The sequence below is a fragment of the Nomascus leucogenys genome, chromosome 22a (assembly GCF_006542625.1).
Source record: "Nomascus leucogenys isolate Asia chromosome 22a, Asia_NLE_v1, whole genome shotgun sequence".
Taxonomy (NCBI): Eukaryota; Metazoa; Chordata; class Mammalia; order Primates; family Hylobatidae; genus Nomascus; species Nomascus leucogenys.
The window spans coordinates 3,156,476-3,178,014 of NC_044402.1; the positions used below are offsets into that span (position 1 = coordinate 3,156,476).

Below are 21,539 nucleotides of genomic sequence, written 5' to 3' on the forward strand. Positions count from 1 at the left end.
CCAGGAATTGGCAGCTGGGAATCCCACTCCTTGGGAGTCACTCATAAGCCACAGCGGGGCCTTTGATCCCTAAGCATGGGGCCAGGAGGCGTTTATTTTTCCTCCGCAATGCACCCGATTTCTCTATTCCGTTACTACACATCTATGTGCCCATTATTCCCAGCTGTGGGGAACTAGAGTACAACAGTGCTGACCTCAAGGAACTCAATCTAGTGAGCCTGACAGCTTATCAAACACCTGAGATCAAAATGTGCAATTATCACAGCGTTAGGAAGGGCGTGGGGCAACAAGTGGCCTTGTTCACGCAGACAGAAGGAGAAACTGATACAACTGCTCTGGAAGGCCAGTGAGCAGTACATAGCAAATGGAAAAATGAACCAGATCTGTTCCTCCAGAGATTCTATTCATCCTGCACCTACACTGGCACACAGGTGAAGTGACATGTGATTTCCATTCTGCTGTTACAAAGGATACTCCAGTGCCTGTCAATTGACGATGGTTTCCATAAATCATTTCCGCCATAAATGGAACACCATGAAGCCAATACAAAGGAATGAAGCAGCTTTATTTTTTATTTTATTTTTTGAGGCACAGTCTCACTGTCACTCAGGCTGGAATGCAGTGGCGCGATCTCGGCTCACTGCAACCTCCGTATCCTGGGTTCAAGTGATTCTCCTGCCTCAGCCTCTCGAGTGGCTGGGATTACAGGCGTGCACCACCATGCCCAGCGATTTTTTTTGTATTTTTAGTAGAGATGGGGTTTTACCATGTTGGCCAGGCTGGTCTCAAACTCCTGGCCTCAGGTGATCCGCCCGCCTTGGCCTCCCAAAGTGTTGGGATTACAGGCGTGAGCCACCACGTCTGGCCCACAGTGACTTTAGACATATGTGCTGATGCAGGAAGGCTAAGAAGACTATCAGTGTGTCAGGTGGGCAAAGCTAGTGTGCAGAGTATGTCATTTGTGTGTGTGCACACATGCATGCCTGCAAACATGTGATCATCCCTTGAGGGATATGCAAGGAACTGGCAGCACTGGCCGCCTATGGAGAGAACTGGGTGATTAGAGGACAGGGATGAGAAACTCAATTTCACGTAGGCCTTTTAAACCAGGAACACTAGTTACCTATTTCTAAAATAAGAATTTAAAATCACTTCATTACAGTTAGCACAAAGAGGTTAGCACAGAATGAGGCTTAAGTTGTAGAGGCCCCAAGAATCAGTCCCCCTGCAGAAGGTGGAGGAAGGGGTTCGTCAGGACCAGAGATGGATGGGACGCATGACTGGGCCCGGGGCAGGCTGAGCTGAAGGGAAGGCACCTGGCCGCACCCCTGAAGTCAGGTTATGGGGCCTTAGGGCGGAATGAAGGGCTGTGCATTTTCTGGGAGACAGATGCAATGCTTTCCGCTTTCCACAGGAGAGGTCCCTGATTAGGTGGGGGGTGGGAGAGAAAAAGCAAGAGGAATGGTAGGGATTAGGGGCAGGTTAGTTAGGAGGCCGCGGCACCCCCTCAGGTGGGAAGAAGGACTTGTGTCGTCCCTGGCAGTGATGGATCAAAGTGCTTCCAGCTTGGCGACCAGATATGCAGCAGTGTCACATACCACAGAAGATGCAGAAACAGGTGCAGGGGAAAAGGGTCTTAGTCTCAGCCTTTGTGTAATTTGGAGGCACGGATGGACATGGGGGTGGAGTGGTCCAGGGGCAGCTGAGCTCCAGGAACAGGGCTTTAGGTGTGAGCGCTGTGGAGTCCTGGTGCTGACGGAGCACCCAGGCAGTGGGGAAATGGTGAAGGGAGGGTGAGCTGGCAGAGCGGGCAGGCAAGCGGATGCTTCAAGGCCTGTGACTGTGCTCCTGCTTCTGGGACAACAGGAAAGTGTACTTGGGGAGCTCTCTTGGGGGGTGGGTTCCATTCAGCCCAGAACCAAAGGATCGGCCGGGCGTGGTGGCTCACATGAGGTCAGGAGTTCGAGACCAAACTGGCCAACCCAGTGAAACTCCATCTCTACTAAAAATACAAAAATTAGCTGGGCGTGGTGGTGCGCACCTGTAATCCCAACTACTCAGGAGGCTGGGGCAGGAGAATTGCTTGAAACCGGGAGGTGGCGGCTGCAGAGAGAAGATCATGCCACTGCCCTCCAGCATGGGCAACAGAGCAAGACTCAATCTCAAAAAAAAAAAAGACCCCAAAACAAAGAGTAAGTCAGGGTCATCCATGAGCTAGTCTGGGCCCAAATGATGCCCCAGGCACGGCCTCCGATCTGTTGAGAAGGCAAGCAATTTGCATAGAGCCCCATATACCCGTCAGCTCCAAGAGTCAGCGCCTAGCATGTGCTTGGAGCGTGGTGCTTAGAGCGTGGTGCTTGGGGGCTGCAGGGAAGGGAGCTTCTGAGAGCCGGCACCTGCCTCCAAGCAGTGCAGCTGCTCCCTGTTGGGCGCGGGCACCACCATGGCCTTTCCAGCAGTGTCAGCACCAAGTGCTCTCAAGATCTCTCCCTCCCATAAGCTGAAAGGCTGGGACAGGCCTGGCAGGGACCTCACCAGGCCTCTCCGAGCCTTGTAATTCTCACTTTGGTGCTGTCTTGGCCTAGATTCCACCCAAAAGCAGAGCCTGAGATGAGGCTTTGTGGGTAAATGGTTTGCTTTTGAAACCAATCCCAGGCAACAGAAGTAGGGGGCCAGAAAAAGTGAGGCAGGGAAGGAGAATCAGTCCCAAACCGTTTCTGAGCTGGTCTCTGCAGGGGGCCACTGAGAGGGAGCTGCTGTCTATGGCTACCTTACCCAGATTACCCAGAGCTGCCCCTGGGGATGGAACTCCCTGCTACTTCCAGGCTGCTGTTCCCGAGCTCCCCTAGGTCGCCTGCCTCAGGGTGCTGCAGTCACACCTGGCTGAAGCCAGGGTTGTGGGGAGGGCCAAGATGATGGGAAGTGAGGCACAGAGGTGCCTCATCTACACTTGTATACAGGTGTTTTTTCCCCCTCAGTCTGAGAAAGGGGGCTGGAGCCAGGGTCTCCATGCGTCCCTGATTCGGGACTCACAGCCTGCCTGCTATCCCTTCCTATCCTGTGCCCTTGCACGCGCTCAGGTTAGGCCAGTCTTTGAGAGGGGCTCTCCCTCAACCCTCCATAGCTCCCTCTTCCCAGCCTCAGCCATCGCCCGGGGTTCTTTTAAGTCAATAAAGGCCAAGTCCAAATGGCTCCACCTTCAGTGCCCATCCTAGCAGATGTCCAGCAGCATCTTGGCAGGGGGCCACCTTGGCCTCAACCTTCCTCCTCTCTGTCCTTGGCATTCATTTCCTCTTGTTCTAGACCACAAGCCACCTTCACAAATCACAGCAGAGGTCTCAATACTCTTGGCCTCGGCCCCTTGGTGCCACCCTCACCCAAGCAGACTCTCTCCCCTTTCCACAGGCTCAGCTCCAGGACAGGCACTCTCTAAATTAGACGCAAGGCAGCTGCGACCTCCCTCCCAGACCTGCCTGTAGCTGTGGCTCCACTCGCTGTGGTGCTGACTGCTGTCACCTGGAGGATATGTGCAGTGTCCTCCACTAGACTGTCAACGCTGGGAAGGCTGGACCCGGTCACCCTTCTACAACCCTCCTACACTGTGCAGCCACACACAGGGGCCCCATCTGCCTGGACCTAGAAATTGGGTTTCTATAGAAGTTATCTAGTGAGCAGGCTCAGCGGCACAATGGATAGTGCACTGGACTTCTAGCCTAAATCTACAGTAGTTATCTAATCAAATCCTACACCCCAGCTAATAAAGGGAAGACCATGAGACCACAGCCACCGCCAGCTTCTTCACGCTACTCAGGAAACTACCGGCACTGGTGTGAGTGCACTCTTGGCTGAGCAGAGGCCACAGAGGCAGTGATCTTGCCTCTGCATTGCCACCATCCTGCCTCCAGAGATCAGGCCAAAAGCCTGGTCAGGCTGAAAAAAGAAAATCCACCCATGGGGGGAAAAATGCCTCTTAATGAACCCTTGCATTTAAACCCACAACTATCACAAACTTTATGAATTCATGAGCTTCAACTTGATTCCAACTATAAAATTAACACATATAAAAAAGAATGTCAGTTCAGGTAGAGCAAAAGGCTAAAAACAAAAGGCATCCCTGGCGGTGTTTCCACAGGGTCTGATTTGGAGGAAATTCTGCATTCGGAAACTCCAAGCCTCACTCGAGGAAAGAACCCCACTTTGTTACGGGGAAGGGTACTGCTTTGATGGAGCGTGGGGGTGCAGAAAATGCTTTCATTTCATATTTTATTACATCAATGCCTTGAAAATTTTTATTTAACCTCAGCAAATATTGGAAATAGAAAAATGAATTCTGCAGAATTTCACAAATAAATTTTCCAATTTCCACTAACAAATGTTATCATTCAATGGCTAAGCAGTTATAATGCTATGAACATTCACCACAATGAATGTGCTGAAATAGAAAACAGGCAAAGAGACATTAAAATATTACTTACAACAGCATTATTACAACATATTTTCTTTAAAATTCCAACGTGGATTTTATCACTTCAAAAGATATACAGCATTTCCATTATATTTGCAAACTTAACCTTACACATCTTTTAAAATCTTGAAAATTTTTTAAGCTGTCTAAAAAGCACTTAGCAAAGTCGATAAGTCTACATAATGGAATACTATCCACCCCGGTATAAATTTCATTTTAGGAGAAGGTGGCTGTAAACACTCATCATCACACAACATGCATAGCCTCTGCTGACCTTCCCTTTTCTGAATGCGACGCCACTGCAATTGTGCTTTACTACAGGTAAGACAGGTAAGAGAAGCTGCAGAGATTCAGGGGCTGGCAGAAAGAGCATCGCAAAGGACCACTAGGTTTAGGTGACCTACTACCTGGAGTCCATCTGAGGAAAGTTTCACTTGACAATAGAAGCTTGAATCCTGGATCATTCGGTTTAGAAACAGGCTAGACAAGAGAGAAAAAGAGGCCCTCGTTGGAGTTGGCTCCATCTTTCCTTAGCTCACATAAAAGCAGGGATCCAGTTAGCGTAATGCACTGTTTGGCTTATTTTTGGTGTGCAATTATACCAATAGTACGTCTGATATTTAGAATGATAAAAATAGGGTATAGTTGAAATTTAAAGTGACAATGAGCACACTTAACAGTGGTCTGTGGTATTTGAGGAAACTTTAGATGAACAGAAAACCACTGCTTCATGAGTCCACCACAGTAAGCTTTTACAACCCAACTACCTTTTCTTGTTTGTTTTGTGTGTTGAATAGAGGTTTGTGAGCATCAAAAGGTCTTACAGGTTAAAAACGATAAAAAAACATTTTGAGGAAGTGGCGTCTCCACAAACACTGTACACCCAGACAACGCGGCATTTGTGTTACACTAGCACCCGACTGTGTGCCAACACTAATGTAATCAGCACAACTGGGGTGTGGTTCCTTCCCAGTTAAAAGAGCTATATTACAGAATGGATCACTGTTGCAGACCAGTCAACACAATATTCAAGTAACAAGGTGTTTAAATGGATAAGTGAAAAAAATTTTACCTAACACTTTACACATCTACATAAAATTAAATAAAACAAACTTTTAATGCATATGCAATACAATTTATATCTTTTAGGATTTCTAAACTAAAAGTTAAACTATTATTTGCATCAATGATACTATATTTTGCACAATAACTTATACTTAGGAGAAAATTTTCCACAAAAATATATATAATTATGACATTCACATTGATAATTTTTAAGAAGACAAAGCTTAAGTGAACATTCCATCTGAAGCAGTTATCACACCCCAAACCCTACCTGCCAATGCACCTAATTCTTGATATGTTAAAAAGTCTTCGTATAAATAAGATCAAACCACTGCGCTTTTAAAGCTAAGTGATTTCTTACATTTACATCATTGCAAAGACAGTGTAATGAAAAGAGTTTAAAACACAGTGCTATCTTACGCGGGAAAGCACAACAAAGGCAGTCAAGGACAGCTCCCATTTTCCCTCTGTCAAATAAAAATGACATGCCCCTTCCTCTCGGGGAGAAAGCCCAGATCAGCTGCTGTGATCACAAGTGATTCTTCAGGGCTGGAGACCATTCAGTGCCAGGAACCAAGTAAAGGGATAGTGTAGGATACAGATCAAGGCCTGGCACTGCTGGTCGGCTTGCCACGCTATGTAAGAATTAGCATCAAGCTTCCAAGCACTGCCAGGAGGGACCAGGCTATTTTCCTTGAGAGATACAGACAGACCTATTGGCAGGGTGAGAAACGCACTGCAGCAATTGCCTACTGCTTCTGTTAGCTAGAAGGAGGTCTTGAGGGAAGCACGGAGAACCTAAAGCTTCAGCTCATACCTTAGTGTCCCCTTTACGCAATGTGCAAACTTAGGCTGACTCCTTCCCATGCTTCTCCTGCTGCCCTCGGTGTACACAGCAGGCTTATGGTGAAAAGAAGCCCCTCCCTCATCACTAGTGTTATTTTGCTAACCCTGTCTCCAGGTAGCAGCGGCAATCCGGGACTCCTCTGATGCTTCCCAGGCTTTTACGTGACCAACACACACCTGGCACGGCAACAAGATGATGAAGGGCAGGCAAGTCCCATCGTACTTCCCTTTTGAATGACTTTTCTCCAGACTATACTAAAAAAAAATTTACAATTCCAAAAAACCTAGGTTTCTAGCTGACCCTCTTTCTAAAGAGAAAATCAGCTGACTTCAACAACAACAACAACAAAAAAAAACAAGGTGCTTGGGAGTCAAAACATATCAAATTTTAATTGCATATTTTAAATTCTTAAGAATTCTGTTTATGCCTTAAAGCATCTGCATTTTTTTTGGTATTGAAAGCAGAAAAAAAAATCCAAATGATGCAACAACAACAACAACAAAAGCGACTTCAGCGAATTGAGTGCAGTCTGAATGGCCGTGGGGCGGGAACAGGGTATGTTAGAATAATGCAGTCTGTTTGCTCCTCAACCCTCAGCAGGCCCATGGTCTGGTAAGATAACAAAAGTGATTATGGAAGTCTCAAAATGTTTATTAGAAATTTTTACTTGTTCCCAGTCCAACCAAAAGGCATTACAGACCACTTTGTAGGTTATTTCTTTTCATCTCAGTCTCACTAGACCAATACATTGATCACTTCTCTGTCCTGTACTCTGATATGAAAAGAGAGTGGATGGTGTTTGTGTAATCACATCAGCACATGAAGGACACAAACTGACATACAGAGCGCCACATAAAAGGCCAGGCACACCGAGAGAATGCAGAACAACGCGCAGCTTTCATAAACCAGCGCCAGCTATTCTAATATCCTGACATTTAAAATCTGCACTGTCAGAATCTGCAGCAAGCTCTCTCCTGTCTCCTAATCTCAGTGATGTCATCTTTGGCTAGCAAATAACTTGAAAGAAGAAATAAGACACTAAAACAGAAAAAGGATTGATACCATGGTTGCCAAAAGGAGAAGGCACCAATTCCAAATTTACAAGCACCAGGTACAGTGATGTGGGCCGAACCTCTTGGAGGTGGGGGGGTGGGAGGGGTCAGGAAAAGATGGGGTGGCAACCACCCAGGGGTCACAATGCTGAAAAGTTGAAGGCAGAAAGCATTGAGGTCCACGTTCCCTTTAAGCTACAGTGTCCAACGACAGTTGCAGTAAATGAGCTTTGTAACACTTGGGAAGGGAGAAGGGGGAGATTTAAGCCAACTCAATTTATAAACCATAACTATACCCCACGTTTAGGGAAATGTGAGTTGCATCAGGATGCTTGGCATGATAAAGGTTATGATGCAGTCTGGCAACATATATTAGTTTCCAAAAAAGCATATTATCACTTAGGTGGTTGTCTCAGAAAAGAACAAGAGAAACTTTCTAGAAGGCCAACAGGGTCGCGGTTACTCTGAAAATTACTCTATGCACAAAGTAGAAATTGCAGGCCATGCAGGAACAGAGTCGGGCCTTCCGAGGAGACTGCCTGCTCTGAAGCTGCTGACTGGGAAGAGCTGCCATTGGTGGGGCTCGGGGGCTCCGGCGGGGGAGGCGGTTCCCAGAGTCACAAGAGATGTGCAGGCCATGAGATTTCCCCAGCACATGGGCAGAGTGTGAGATGCAGTGGAGCTCTCTGGGAAGTGGCGCCAACATGGAGGAACGAGCAAAGAATTAAGGCAGATGGAGCACAGGACTGGAAGTATATGCCTTTTTTGGTAATAGCTGCTTGTCCAGAGAGATGTGATGCAGATGGCTAGGTGATGTCTCGTAATACCTGATATCCCGGATAACACAGTAGTCCACACCAAGTGTTCAAAGCCACCAGATTCTCAGGAGGCAGATGCATATCTGACATCCAGAACAGAAGGAGCCTGAGGCCAAGAGAAAGAAAAAAAAAAGATCAAAGAGTAGGTAAACAACACAAGCTGCTATTTCCAGTGTACTGAAAAGAGAAGGTAGCCAGCAAACCTGCAGAGCAAACACCGAGTTCTTTTTTTTTGGGGGGGGCGGGGGGTCGCACGGGGTGGGGTGGGGGAGGCAGGTCTCACTCTGTCACCCAGGCTGGAGTGCAGTGGCGCTATCTCGGTTCACCGCAACCTCCGCCTCCTGGGTCAAGCGATTCTTCTGCCTCAGCCTCTCAAGTAGCTGCAACTACAGGCACCTGCCTCCACGCCCCGCTAATTTTTGTACTTTTAGTAGAGACGGGGTTTCACCATGTTGGCCGGGCTGGTCTCGAACTCCTGACCTCGTGATCTGCCTGCCTCGGCCTCCCAAAGTGCTGGAATTACATGCATGAGCCACCACGCCCAGCCCACTGTGTTCTTAAGGGCAGAGCAAGCGTGTGGCCTCTCCAGCCAGACGTCTTGTGCTTAAAACCCCGGCCCTCCCACTTTCTAGATGTGTGCAAACAAGTTATCAGTCTTTTTGAGCTTCAGTTTCTTCACGTGCAGAAGACACATAGTGATAATACCTACTTCACCGGGATTAAATTTAAGTGCCTGAAAACGGCCCAGCACAGTGGCTCACACCTATAATCCCAGCACTATGGGAGGCTGAGGCAGGTGGATCACTTGAGGTCAGGAATTTGAGACCAGCCTGGCCAAAAATGCAAAACCTTTCTACTGAAAAGAAATATTGGCCAGGCGTGATGGCACACACCTGTAGTCCCAGCTACTTGGGAGGCTGAGGCACGAGAATCAAGAGCTCGGGAGATGGAGGCTGCAGTGAGCTAAGATCGTACCACTGCACTCCACTTGCTCTGGGCAACAGAGGAAGACTCCGTCTCAAAAACACAAATGAACAAAAAAACCTGAAAAGGGCATATGAGCACAGCAGCAGCCCTAACTCCTCTCACTGGCTTGAGGGCATGCTGTGGCACCCAGCCCGTTCAGCACCCAGCCACTGGTTCCAGCTGGGGTACAGGAGCCCACACGATCCCAGGATCTTCTTAAAAGCTATGAGGCATTTCCTAACTCCTCTTCTCCCATTTTTTAAAACGGACTACCAGACCCAAACCTAAAGGTTGCATAGCATCTTACTGCTCTCTGCCACGCTCATGGTATCTTATTGCTAGAGAAACAACTGGGCTATGCATCTAAAATCTCAAAGTGATTGTTCCTTCAGTTAAAAATCATACAGTTTACAAGAACTATTCGTAGATAATGAGGAGATTTCTCCTCACTGGTAACAGACTTAACCATTTCGTAATTTTAAGTGACATCTTTCTGTCCAACCCATGGCACCCTTTCTTCAGTGTGAGGTTGGATGTGACACTGTTCCCAACCCACCCTTGTCCACATCAAATATGAATTTCAAAAGCTCAAAATGCCTTGGGCTACCTACCTGCCTCTAAGCCCTGAAAGAAATAATCTATAACTGACAGACCATTCTGTTACTAGAACTTCTAGGAATTCGCATGTTCTCCCTGTGGCTTCTGCATAATACATAAAACCTGAGGGCAGAAGGGACAGGCAAGACACCAGCAGACATCTTTCTAAGCTGCTGGACTCTACAGGACAAATAAAAAGGTGAAACTACACACACCCCAAGTTCTGTGGACTCACCAGACAGACAAGTAAGCCAGCATTCTAACAAGTTCCCTTAGGCCCTTGGACACAGGGAAGGAGCTGGTCACTAGATTAATTTCCTTCTGCAAACTAACATACGGAGAACGGAAAACTAGGTGGCAGGGCAGGGCTGGCACTACAAGAGGCAGAAAAAGAAAGAAACTCAAGAAATAGGCCAGGCGCGGTAGCTCATGCCTGTAACCCCAGCACTTTGGGAGGCAGAGGCGAGTGGATCACTTGAGATCAGGAGTTTGAAACCAGCCTGGTCAACATGGCGAAACCCCATCTCTACTAAAAATACAAAAATTAGCCAAGCATGGTGGTGCACACCCATAATCCCAGCTACTAGGGAGGCTGAGGGCTGAGAAGTACTTGAACCTGGGAGACGGAGGTTGCAGTGAGCCAAGATTGAGCCACTACACTCCAGCCTGGGTGACAGAAGGAGACTCTGTCTCAAAAAAAAAAAAAAAAAAAAAGAAAGAAAGAAAAAGAAAAGAAAGGTATGAGGAGGTATATTTTGAATGACTAGCGGAGTGAAAAACTTTGTAAAGGGATATAAGGACTACGAAACTAAACACAAGTTAGATAATACCATTCTTCATTTTGTTTTGCAGAGAAGCCTGGGTAGAGACATGGAAGATCAATCACCAAGGAAAAACTATGATCTGCTGCTTGGAGGAGCCATAACTAGACTGTGAAAAGAAAGACGGTGCTTTGATGTGCAATCCACATGGTAAGTGGATCATTATCGAAGAACTTTCTGGGCTAATAACAAGGTTAAAAAAAAAAAATACTTGACTCACTTAAGTCAGTCAACCAATGATCCAAGAATAAAAGAATGAAGAAAAAAACATATGCACAACAACTGACATCCTGTTGGTAGGGACTCTTGGTCCTAAATTTACTATGAGATTTGTTATGCCAGCCCAGCCAACACTGGCTTTGATCAAATGCGAAGAGGGAATACAGCCAGAGTTCCCAACTGTTTCTGCTTCCAGTCATCCTGGGACTGAAGCCGGAAAACACACACACAGGAAGCAAGCTTTCATTCCTGCAAATTCTAATGGTTCTTCCCCAGCAGTCTCCAGCTTTTCAATGCTTCCTAAACTGAGTGCTAACAGGGGCAATTAGTGCTGGTACAAAAATCACTGAAAATAAAAAGAAAGAAGAATAAAGAAAAAAATCACTGCTGAAAGATAAAAACACCATCATTTTATTCCCATGCTCTTTTCAGGCAGAGCTATGCATGGGGGTGATTCAGGGGTACTGACCTTGGCAATATTATAGATTTGGTACACTTATTACAAAGATTTTCTGGCAAAAGGCTCTAAAGAATCTAATTCTAACAAATTTAATACGTTTCAATGGTGTTCTTACAGATGGCTGTGCCTTGAGGTCCTTTCTCCAGTCAGCAAAGAGGCCCTGCATGGAGTGGCAGCACCACGCTCCCAGGGGATGCCAATACCTCATGAGGTACTTCCATGCTCAGGTCAGGAGGGGCATTCTGGGCTGTTTCTAGAGCCAGGCCCTTGGAGCAAAATGGTAGCACACACAATACAAAATAGGTAATCTCAAATCATTCCAGTATGGTTTGAAAAAGGCTTTGATGTGAAAGTGACTTTCCTTATAAAGCTAAATTAATTCTTAAATTACCATGCCTGTGAACAAATTCAGATGCAAAGTGATTGGCAAGTAACTCCCCAGGCTCATCTGCTCTGGGAACAGAGGGACAAATGTAACGGCAAGGCAGGCCAGGCTAGATGGGGAAATGGCAGGTGCCCCTGACACAGGAGGCAGGGAGGTGACAGATGAGACCAGGGCTATCATTCCAGAAACTAGCCACCATCACAGAAGTTCCAGCCAGCCACAGAATTGTCCCTATCAATATTTAAGCCAATCAGCCCCAAAGACCATCGAAGGCTGAAAGATCTGGACAGCAGGGAGAGGCCTCAGGAGCTCCTGGTTGGCTCGCTGTGCTACGTCATGATGATGTGACCACACATTTCAGATGACTGAGCTTCACTGACATTCCTCACAGAACTTCCACCTCAGTGTTTCACAGGACAGCTTTCACTGCATTTTTACTTTTTGTTTATGCCCCCACTCCCCTGTCTTTGTCACTCAAGATTTTACTGTATTTAAGGAAAAACTGATAATGCAGAGTATTTTGTAGCTGGAGGAAATCAGGATGGAATTAAGGATTTGCCCAGAAATTAAAATGTGAATAATATACAGGCACCAAGAACTGGAGTCAATGCATACACATTATGGCTATTTACAGGTAATAGTGAAGTTACTAATACAGCTGAAACCTAAAAATCTCTATAGCTGAAAAAACTCATCACTTTAGAAACTGGAATATCAAGCGTGAACCTGACAGAGAAGTGACTGTTTTGTTTCAGATTTACCTCGTCTTCCTCTTCAGGCATCTTAATGGAATTATCTGGGGACTTCACAGGCTTCTGGTTACTGGGCCCATTGGTCTCTTCTTTACCATGTTCTGCCTCCCATTCTTGTAAAACTTCATCTATGTTGAAGCGGCGTCGATAATTTACAAAAAAGTTTTTCACTTGTACCACTGACTTGTTCCCGATCACATCTGAGATTGCCTGAAAATCTCGGCCGTATTTCCTGATGGCTAAGGATGTAAGAAAGCATTTTTTAAAATACGAGAGAAAAACATTTTTTTAAAACCACAAGTGACACTTACCTCTTTATCCAGATAAGAAAACATACAGGCTTTTAACAGCAGGCAATAATTTCGTGTATTATTAGAGTAGGAAAAAGTACCAGTCAATTCTAGACACATTCTGGAGATGACTGACCCTGTCATTTTGGTATCTGTCTTCCCATTACATGTCACGTAACAGCTGAAGTCACCCAGCAATTGCCCTAGGGTTGGGGACATTCTGCATTCATCTTTTGGTATCACAGGTCCAGAGCGCCCCCAACCTTTAAATCCGAACACTGTCTGCTTCTTTTGGGGTTTTGTACTTCCTGACTAGTCAGAGCTCGATGAGTAACTAGTAAAATGAAATACACCTTTAGAAGACTGAGGGTTCCCGGTTAAGTTTTTACAACTTGTGAGAAGTGGGAAAGGAAAAGAAAAAAGCCCAAAGGAATACAGTAATTTGGCTAAAATGATATTCACTAGGACATAATTGTCCAAGAATCTATTTCTACATAAATAGGTGCTGGGAGTAGGGCGGGACGTAACTTTTCCCTAAAATCTACCAACGCTCCTAAGCTCTTTTTTTTCCCTTTTATTAAAAAAAAAAAAAAAAAAAAAAAAAAAAAAATTTTTTTTTTTTTTTTTTAAAGTCAGGGTCTCCCTCTGTTGTCCAGGCAGGAATGCAGTGGTGTGATCATGGATCAATGCAGCCTTGAGCTCCTGGGCTCAAGTGTTGGGATTACAGGTGTGGCCACCACAACCGGCCTCCTAAACTCTTTAGAAGAACATCCCCCTACCTTGTACGGCGAGAAGCTGCTCTTCTGTAGTCCAACGTGCGTTACATTTCTGAATGACCTGAATATCCAAATGAGTCATTTTAGCACATTACATTTAGAGATGAGTATGTCCTTATAAGCTTAACGAACCTTTCATTTTCTCTGATCGGAATTTTAACATCAACTAGGTTCATAAAATTATGTCCATATACTCTTCCAAGAGATGTATATTGGGGATGTATCACACCGATATTAAATTCTTAAACATGTAAAACTTGAATATGACTTCTGAGATGATGTTAACATAATCCTACCTCTGGAAGTCGATATGGTTCTATTCCACCATCAAGTTTTTCTTTGAGAGCACTGTTTGTCTGTTTAATATTCTGGATCTAGGAAGGAAAACATAATTTTCATTTTAAAAATGAAAACTATATAAAGGTATGAAAACAGAACTTAAAAACCTAAAGAAACAAAAACCCAAGAGTAAAGACGTTACTAACATCTGTTGTAGCTGAATTCTAAGGTCCCTATGGTATCCTTTGAAGCACTTAACTAGGTTTATTATTTGCTTGTTCAGAGCAACAGATAAGGTACAACCCAAGGAGTAGGGGATGGAGGGCTCTCATGTACACAGTCCTGGATCCACAGCTTCCTAACAGGTGACACCTGAGCAGCAAAACACCTACCTGGAGTCTTACATAAAAGACACAAGAAATCCCTGGGCTTCCTACCACATAGGATTGAACTGAAGTAACACAGCAGCCACAGTAAAGACCAAAAAGGCCCAGTCTTTACAACAGAACTGCGGGTGCAGCCTCACAGCGCCCCAAGATCACCGTGCTGTCCACCGCTTCTACACAGGGCGGAAGTGCACAAGCACAGATTTCTTCAATGATGGGGGGGCGGGGAGAACACAGTGTCAGTGAGATTTCCAGAAGTCTAACTTTGATCAACTGTCACGTCTTCATTTTCCTACAAATTATCTTTTTCCACATTACTGCCTTGGATCAAGGTAATCTTTCACTGTCCTTACCCAGCCAAAAGAAGGACCACAAACAATACCAACCTTCCAGGCTATGGCTGCTCTTTAATTTTCCCATGGACCCTTGAATGAGACAGGTCACGGAAGTATGCTATTTTCTCTCTACTCCAAGTAGAGGGCATATCCGTGTCAAGCACCAGAGACCTCTGAACTCCAGCATTTTTCATCTTTGAATAATCACACAAGCAACTAAGAAAGCCAAGGGAAGAGGAGCTTGATTTTCTCAAGTAAAATGTAAAAGACATTCATGAGTAGATGCTACCCAAAAATTTTTAAATTTTTTTCACTTGTAATTAATCTAAATTTGAACAACCACACATGGGGGTGGCTGGCTGCCATGCTAAACAGTACAATCGCTTAGGACCTTGCTCAGTGGTCTTTCAGTTACCGAAAACCCAGGAAAATTGCAAAGTACTCAGATTATGTTCACTGGATTCCTTTTTGGCTAAAAATGCAACATAGCAACTTCTGGCAGGAAAAAGTCAAGGTTTAGAATATTACATGTCCTCTTCGCATTCCAGTGAAACAGACCACTCTTGTCACTCTAGCTGGTTGTTCACAGATAGTACAAAACTGGGTATATATTACACTGTGATTAAGTAACGTTATAAAAGAAGCAGAGAGAGTAAATGCAAAACATCTACAAATTCTGAACTAAAAGCTAGCTCTAAATGCTCAGTAGCCTATATCCCTCTTCCTGATGCATTTTCCATATCAGAAATATCTAGGCTGCATATATACTATGCAGCCATAAAAAAGGATGAGTTTGGCCGGGCGCGGTGGCTCACGCTTGTAATCCCAGCACTTTGGGAGGCCGAGGCGGGCGGATCACGAGGTCAGGAGATCGAGACCACGGTGAAACCCCGTCTCTACTAAAAATACAAAAAATTAGCCGGGCGTGGTGGCGGGCGCCTGTAGTCCCAGCTACTCGGAGAGGCTGAGGCAGGAGAATGGCGTGAACCCGGGATGCGGAGCTTGCAGTGAGCCGAGATCGCGCCACTGCACTCCAGCCTGGGCGACAGAGCGAGACTCTGTCTCAAAAAAAAAAAAAAGGATGAGTTTATGTCCTTTGTAGGGACATGGATGAAGCTGGAAAGCATCATTCTGAGCAAACTATTGCAAGGACAGAAAACCAAACACCGCATGTTCTCGCTCACGGGTGGGAATTGAACAATGAGAACACTTGGACACAGGATGAGGAAACATCACACACCGGGGACTGTTGTGGGTTGGGGGGAGGGGGGAGGGACAGCATTAGGAGATATACCTAATGTAAATGACGAGTTAATGGGTGCAGCACACCAACATGGCACATGTATACATATGTAACAAACCTGCACGTTGTGCACATGTACCCTAGAACTTAAAGTATAATTAAAAATAAAAAAGAAGAAGAAGAAATATCTAGGCTGTGTAGTCCCAGCTACTTGGGAGGCTGAGGTGGGAGGATGGCTTGAGCCTGGGAGGCAGGGGTTGCAGTGAGCCGAGATCGCACCACTGCACTTCAGCCTGGGTGACAGTGCCAGACCCTGCCAAAACAAAAATTAGGCTAGTGCAGTGGCTCACACCTGTAATCACAGCCCTTTGGGAGGCCAAGGCAGAAAGGATCATTTGAGCCCAGGAGTTCAAGACCAGCCTGAGTGACACAGCGAGACCCTGTCTCTACCAAAAAAATTTTAAAATTAGCCAGGTGTGGTGGTGCTCACCTGTTGTCTTACCTACTTACGGGGCTGAGGTGGGCAATTGCTTGAGCCCAGGCCTTTGAGGCTACTGTGATCCATGACTGTATCACTACAGTCCCAGGATGGACAACAGAGCAAGATCCTGTCTCCAAAAAACAAAATACACCCCCTCCTGCCCGCCAAACATCTAGTGTTTATTAAGCAGGAAGAAAACAGAGATTACTGCCACCATCATGCTAACTGGAAAGTGAGTGGCAATGAAATAGGTAAGAAATAGGATGCAAAGGTAATCACACTTAAAGAAAAAACAAGATGAAAAATGGAAAAGCCATCCACTTGTCCTGACGCCCTGCCTAGACACCACCCTCCCACCCAACCCTCAGTCATACAGAACTTTCTGTTTTCTACTTTACTGTGGGCACAGTGATTCCTCTTTTAATGTCAGATCACTTTATTCTCCACTCAGAGAAAGACCTGATGCAACCAGCACTGTTCACTGGCTAATTTAAGAGACATGCCCAGCCCCGTTCTCGCTGGTAGAGGTTGATGATGTCTTGGGAAGGAGGAAGAGCAGTACGCAACGCACGGGCACACAGAATTCAGCTAAGGAGCTTCCGGTAAGGCTTTTGCTTTTCCTGCTAAAAGGGACAGACAGGTTACCTCCACCCCCACCTCCTCTTCATACTGCCCTGAATGCAGATGTAAGGGTTGCAGAATGGCTCCAGTAGCTTCCAAAATGAGGCAACAAGCAAGATGAAAAGCCAACAGCTGAGAATGGCAGAGTAGAAGACCTGAAAAGCACCTGGGTCCCTGAGAGCATCACTGAACACATGAACTAACACCAGTAGCCACTGATGTTGGCACTTCTTGCTATTTGAGAAAAATAAACCCTAAATTGTTTAAGCTGCTGTTAGTCGAGTTTTCTGTTATTTTCAGAATATATCCTTGATATACCAAACATGGCAGCCTCCAGAACAAGTGGCCCAAGTGGACTGACTGCCCATTTTGAGTCTAGACGCACATTTGGCAATGAACACACTGCTGCACTGTGGCGCTAAAAGGCTGTGGAAAGGAAATCACCCACCTCCTCTCTGAGTGAGGCTGAGTCCTCCCTCTTCATAATTGTGAGCGACCTTCAAATTTTAAAAATTCTTGCTCTTGACCCTGCTCTGAAAACCAAAGAATCTTTTCTCTCTCACACTATGGAGTCAATAACACCTCGGTGCAAGAGGAAGGCCTCTTTTTCTTTTCTCAATATATTAAACAGCAACCACCAGGAGCTCACTCAGCAGAGGGAGAAAGGAGCATTCTTGTAAAGGAACATGACAATGTCAACAAGAGCTCACAGCCCCAGAGAGAGTTCTTCCAGTGCAAACAGAGCTTCAAATGCTCTCTCACACAGCAGCCCGGACATATTCTGTGAGATCAGGCAGGCCAGGATTAATCTCATTTGAAAAGAGGCCTAGAAAGATTAAGTGATTCTCCTAAGATTAGAGTGCAGCTGTGCCAGCAGCCATGACAAGAAGCCGCTCCTTTGAGCACACAGAGTGTGCTTGGGTCCTGGTCTGGGCTGCCTCCCTAAACCACAAGAAAGACGGCAGCACACCCTGCTCTTCGCGTCTTTGAGATGACAGTTGGTCTCCTGTTTAACCTTCCAAGGGAACCATCAAGATAAATCAAAAGCAGCAAAAACCAAAAGTAAACTGTCAGTCAACAACTTGCTGATGGGTTTCTGGAAATTGAATTCCAGGAGAGAATGAAAGGACAGGACCCAACTACTAGGTTGAATTTTCAGTGTAAATGTACTATGCAGTCAGATTAAAATAATAAGCTACATAGCAGGCAAAAATAATTATAAAAAGTAATTTAAAAAACAATATCCTTTACAAGAGCACCAAAAAAGTACCAAGTATCATGGAATGACTAACAAAAGATGCATAAGTTCTTACACAGAAAACAATACAACACTGAGAGAAATTACAAACCCATAGAAGTAGAGGGGTATATCAGGTTCACTGATCAGGAAACTCAATAAAGACATTAATTCTCCATTTTTATCTATAGATGCAATACAATCCCAATCAAAATTCTAATCGAATTATTTTTCTGAAAATTGATAAAGTAATTCTAAATCTTATATGGAAATTAAAAGGCCAGGGATAACCAAGACAATCTTGGAGAACTTGTATTACACCAGATAACTAAATTAATAAAGTACATAAAGTTAGGACAGTATGTATTGGTGAAGAATGGACAAAGAGATTAAAGGAACAGAGAACCTCAAACCAGACCCATATGCATACAGACACTGGATGTAAACAAAGGTCCTGCTGCGTTGCAAAGGAGAAAGGACAGTTTCTTCAATAAATACTTGACCAAATTGATACTCATATGAAAACAAAACAGTGACTATTAATCCAACATGTAACAAATACAGAAAAACATTTCTAGATCAAAATGTAAAAGGTAAAACAACACTTCTAAGATTAACATGAGAGAATATCGTCATGACCTTGAGAAAGGTGAACAGAACTCAAAAACACTAACCTGAGAAGACTAAGAAACTAAACTACCTTAAAATTAAGAATTACTGTTCATCAAAAGATACCATTAAGAGTCACAGAATGGAAAACATATTTACAGTATTTAAAATACAAGTTGTAGAAAACAACTCAGAGCCTAAAGAACACCTATAAACCAATAAGAAAACACGCAACCTGACAGAAGAAAACAGATGAGACTTGAGTAGACATGTCACAAAAGAGGATATCCAAATGACCAATGGATGAAAAGGTGAGCAACCTCATTAGTCATCAGGGAACTGCCAAATGAAAAGTATAATGAGGCATCATTATAACCCATCAGAAGGGCTAAAATTTAAGACTACCAAAATGTGGCAATGATATAGAGCAGTGGTTCTCAAATGGGCACAATTTTGCCCCTGTGAGGTAATCTGGTGATGCCTAGGGATATTTCTGTTGTCACAACTGGTAGGGGGAGGGTGCTACTAGCATTTAGTGGATCAAGACCAGGGATGCTGCTAAACATCTTACAGTGCACAGAACGGCCCATCATGACGATAGTGCTACAGCTGGGAAATGCTGATGTGCAACCAAAATGCACATGACAGGACCACTTTGAAAAACTGTTTAGCTCTCAGGTTGAAAGAAAGCCAGACATAAAATGAACAGTACCATATGAATTTCATTTATATAAAATTCAAAAATGGACAAAAACAATCTATGGTTTTAAAAATCACAACAGGGCCGAGTGTGGTAGCTCACACCTGTAATCTCAGTACACTTTGGGAGGCTGAGGTGGGCGGATCACTTGAGCTCAAGAGTTCAAGATCAGCCCGGGGAACATGGCAAAACCCCCGTCTCTACCAAAAATACAAAAAATTAGCCAGGTGTGATGGCGAGCGCCTGTACTCCCAACTACTCGGGAGGCTGAGATGGGAGGATCGCTTGAGCCCCAGAAGCAAAGGTTACAGTGAGCTAAGATCGCACCGCTGCACTCCAGCCTGGGCAACAGGACAAGACACTGTCTCAAAAACAAAACAAAATTTTAAAAAATCAGGGCCAGGCGTGGTGGCCCACGCCTGTAATCCCAGCACTTTGGGAGGCCGAGGTGGGCAGATCATGAGATCAGGAGATCGAGACCATCCTGGCTAACATGGTAAAACCCCGTCTCTACTAAAAATACAAAAAACAATTAGCCGGGCATGGTGGCGGGTGCCTGTAGTCCCAGCTACTCGGGAGGGCTGAGGCAGGAGAATGGCATGAACCCGTGAGGCAGAGCTTGCAGTGAGCCGAGATTGCGCCACTGCACTCCAGCGTGGGCGACAGAGCGAGACTCCGTCTCAAAAAAAAAAAAAAAAAAAAAAAAAAAGGCCGGGCGCGGTGGCTCAAGCCTGTAATCCCAGCACTTTGGGAGGCCGAGGCGGGCGGATCACGAGGTCAGGAGATCGAGACCATCCTGGCTAACACAGTGAAACCCCGTCTCTACTAAAAATACAAAAAATTAGCCAGGTGTGTTGGGGGGCGCCTGTAGTCCCAGCTACTCGGGAGGCTGAGGCAGGAGAATGGTGTGAACCCGGGAGGCGGAGCTTGCAGTGAGCCGAGATCGCGCCACTGCACTCCAGCCTGGGGCACAGAGCAAGACTCCGTCTCAAAAAAAAAAAAAAAAAAAAAAAAAAAAAAAATCAGAATAGTGGCCACCTACAAGGACGAGTCAGGTAATAAAAGAGGGGTGGAGCTGCTGAGGGAATGCAGCATTCCATGGAATAGTGACCAGGAGGGAAAATGCATGGGCCTGGGGGCAACATTCCATTTTTTGATCCAGATGCAGGTTACTGGGGTATGTTCATATTGTGAGAAATCATGGAGACACAGACACATATATAATATAAATATGATATTCATATGCTTTCCTATATACTTCAGAAATACTTTCAGATGACACTATCCATACACTTCAATTTATATGTTCGTTAAAAAGAAAAAAAAATCAATAGGCTAGTACTCAAGATCTGTCCAATTCCTTCAAAACAAAATGCTCCTTTGGGATTTGTGGAAAGAGAACATTTACATATATGAGTAACAGAAACACCTCTAAAGTGCTAATTAATTCTTTTACATCCAAGACCGGGCTTATGAGTACCTGTCGTTTGACTGAAACCAATTCCATGTCTAGTTGTCTCAGCACCGTGGTAGCAGCAGTGGCATTGGCAGAAACAGCCTCCACATCTTCTTGAGAAAGAAACATTCCCTTTGGAGGTTTCCTTTTTGCTCTATTTTTAGCTTGTGTGCTATGTTTTTCTTTTTTGACCTGAGGAACTGTCTCAGTAGGAGGAACCTGCATGATATACACAGGTGATGAATGAAACTTAAAAAAAAGTGAAAAGATCAGTAATAAACATATTTATTTCCTTAACATGGCACCAAAACAATCTAAGACAAATACCATGCCCTATCAGAACCAAATGAGATCTACAGATTCTAACAGGCAGTTCACAGACAGAATTTGGGCTACTGAGTTTTAACTACACACAATGAAACTGTGTTGCATTCCTTCTTGTACAAATACTTCCTTACTCTATCATTTCAAGCCAATGAAAACAAGAATTCTCACCTTCCTCTAGTAATATAGAAAGAAAAAAAAATCTGTATTCTCTCCTAGTGAGTTTTGTGGCCACACACACATCTGTATTTATCTACATGAAATTACAGCTTTTTATACACATTTTTGGATAACACAATTTTTAGGGCAACTTATATAACTTACTCTAAAATAATATACCTTATCATTTTAAAAT

General features: G+C 44.7%; 1 protein-coding gene across 1 annotated transcript in view; it reads right to left on the minus strand.

Moving 5' to 3' along the window:
- Positions 1 to 4,246: 4,246 nt before the first annotated feature.
- RCOR1 (REST corepressor 1) overlaps positions 4,247 to 21,539 on the minus strand; it is a 135,499-nt gene continuing 118,206 nt past the window's right edge. Inside the window, exons 8-12 of the mRNA XM_030803192.1 lie at positions 20,885 to 21,079; positions 13,810 to 13,887; positions 13,517 to 13,574; positions 12,457 to 12,686; positions 4,247 to 8,353 (exon numbers count right to left, since the gene is read on the minus strand). Coding sequence (XP_030659052.1) covers positions 8,312 to 8,353; positions 12,457 to 12,686; positions 13,517 to 13,574; positions 13,810 to 13,887; positions 20,885 to 21,079 — 603 coding nt within the window. The 3' untranslated portion in view covers positions 4,247 to 8,311. The remainder of the gene's footprint in view (positions 8,354 to 12,456; positions 12,687 to 13,516; positions 13,575 to 13,809; positions 13,888 to 20,884; positions 21,080 to 21,539) is intronic.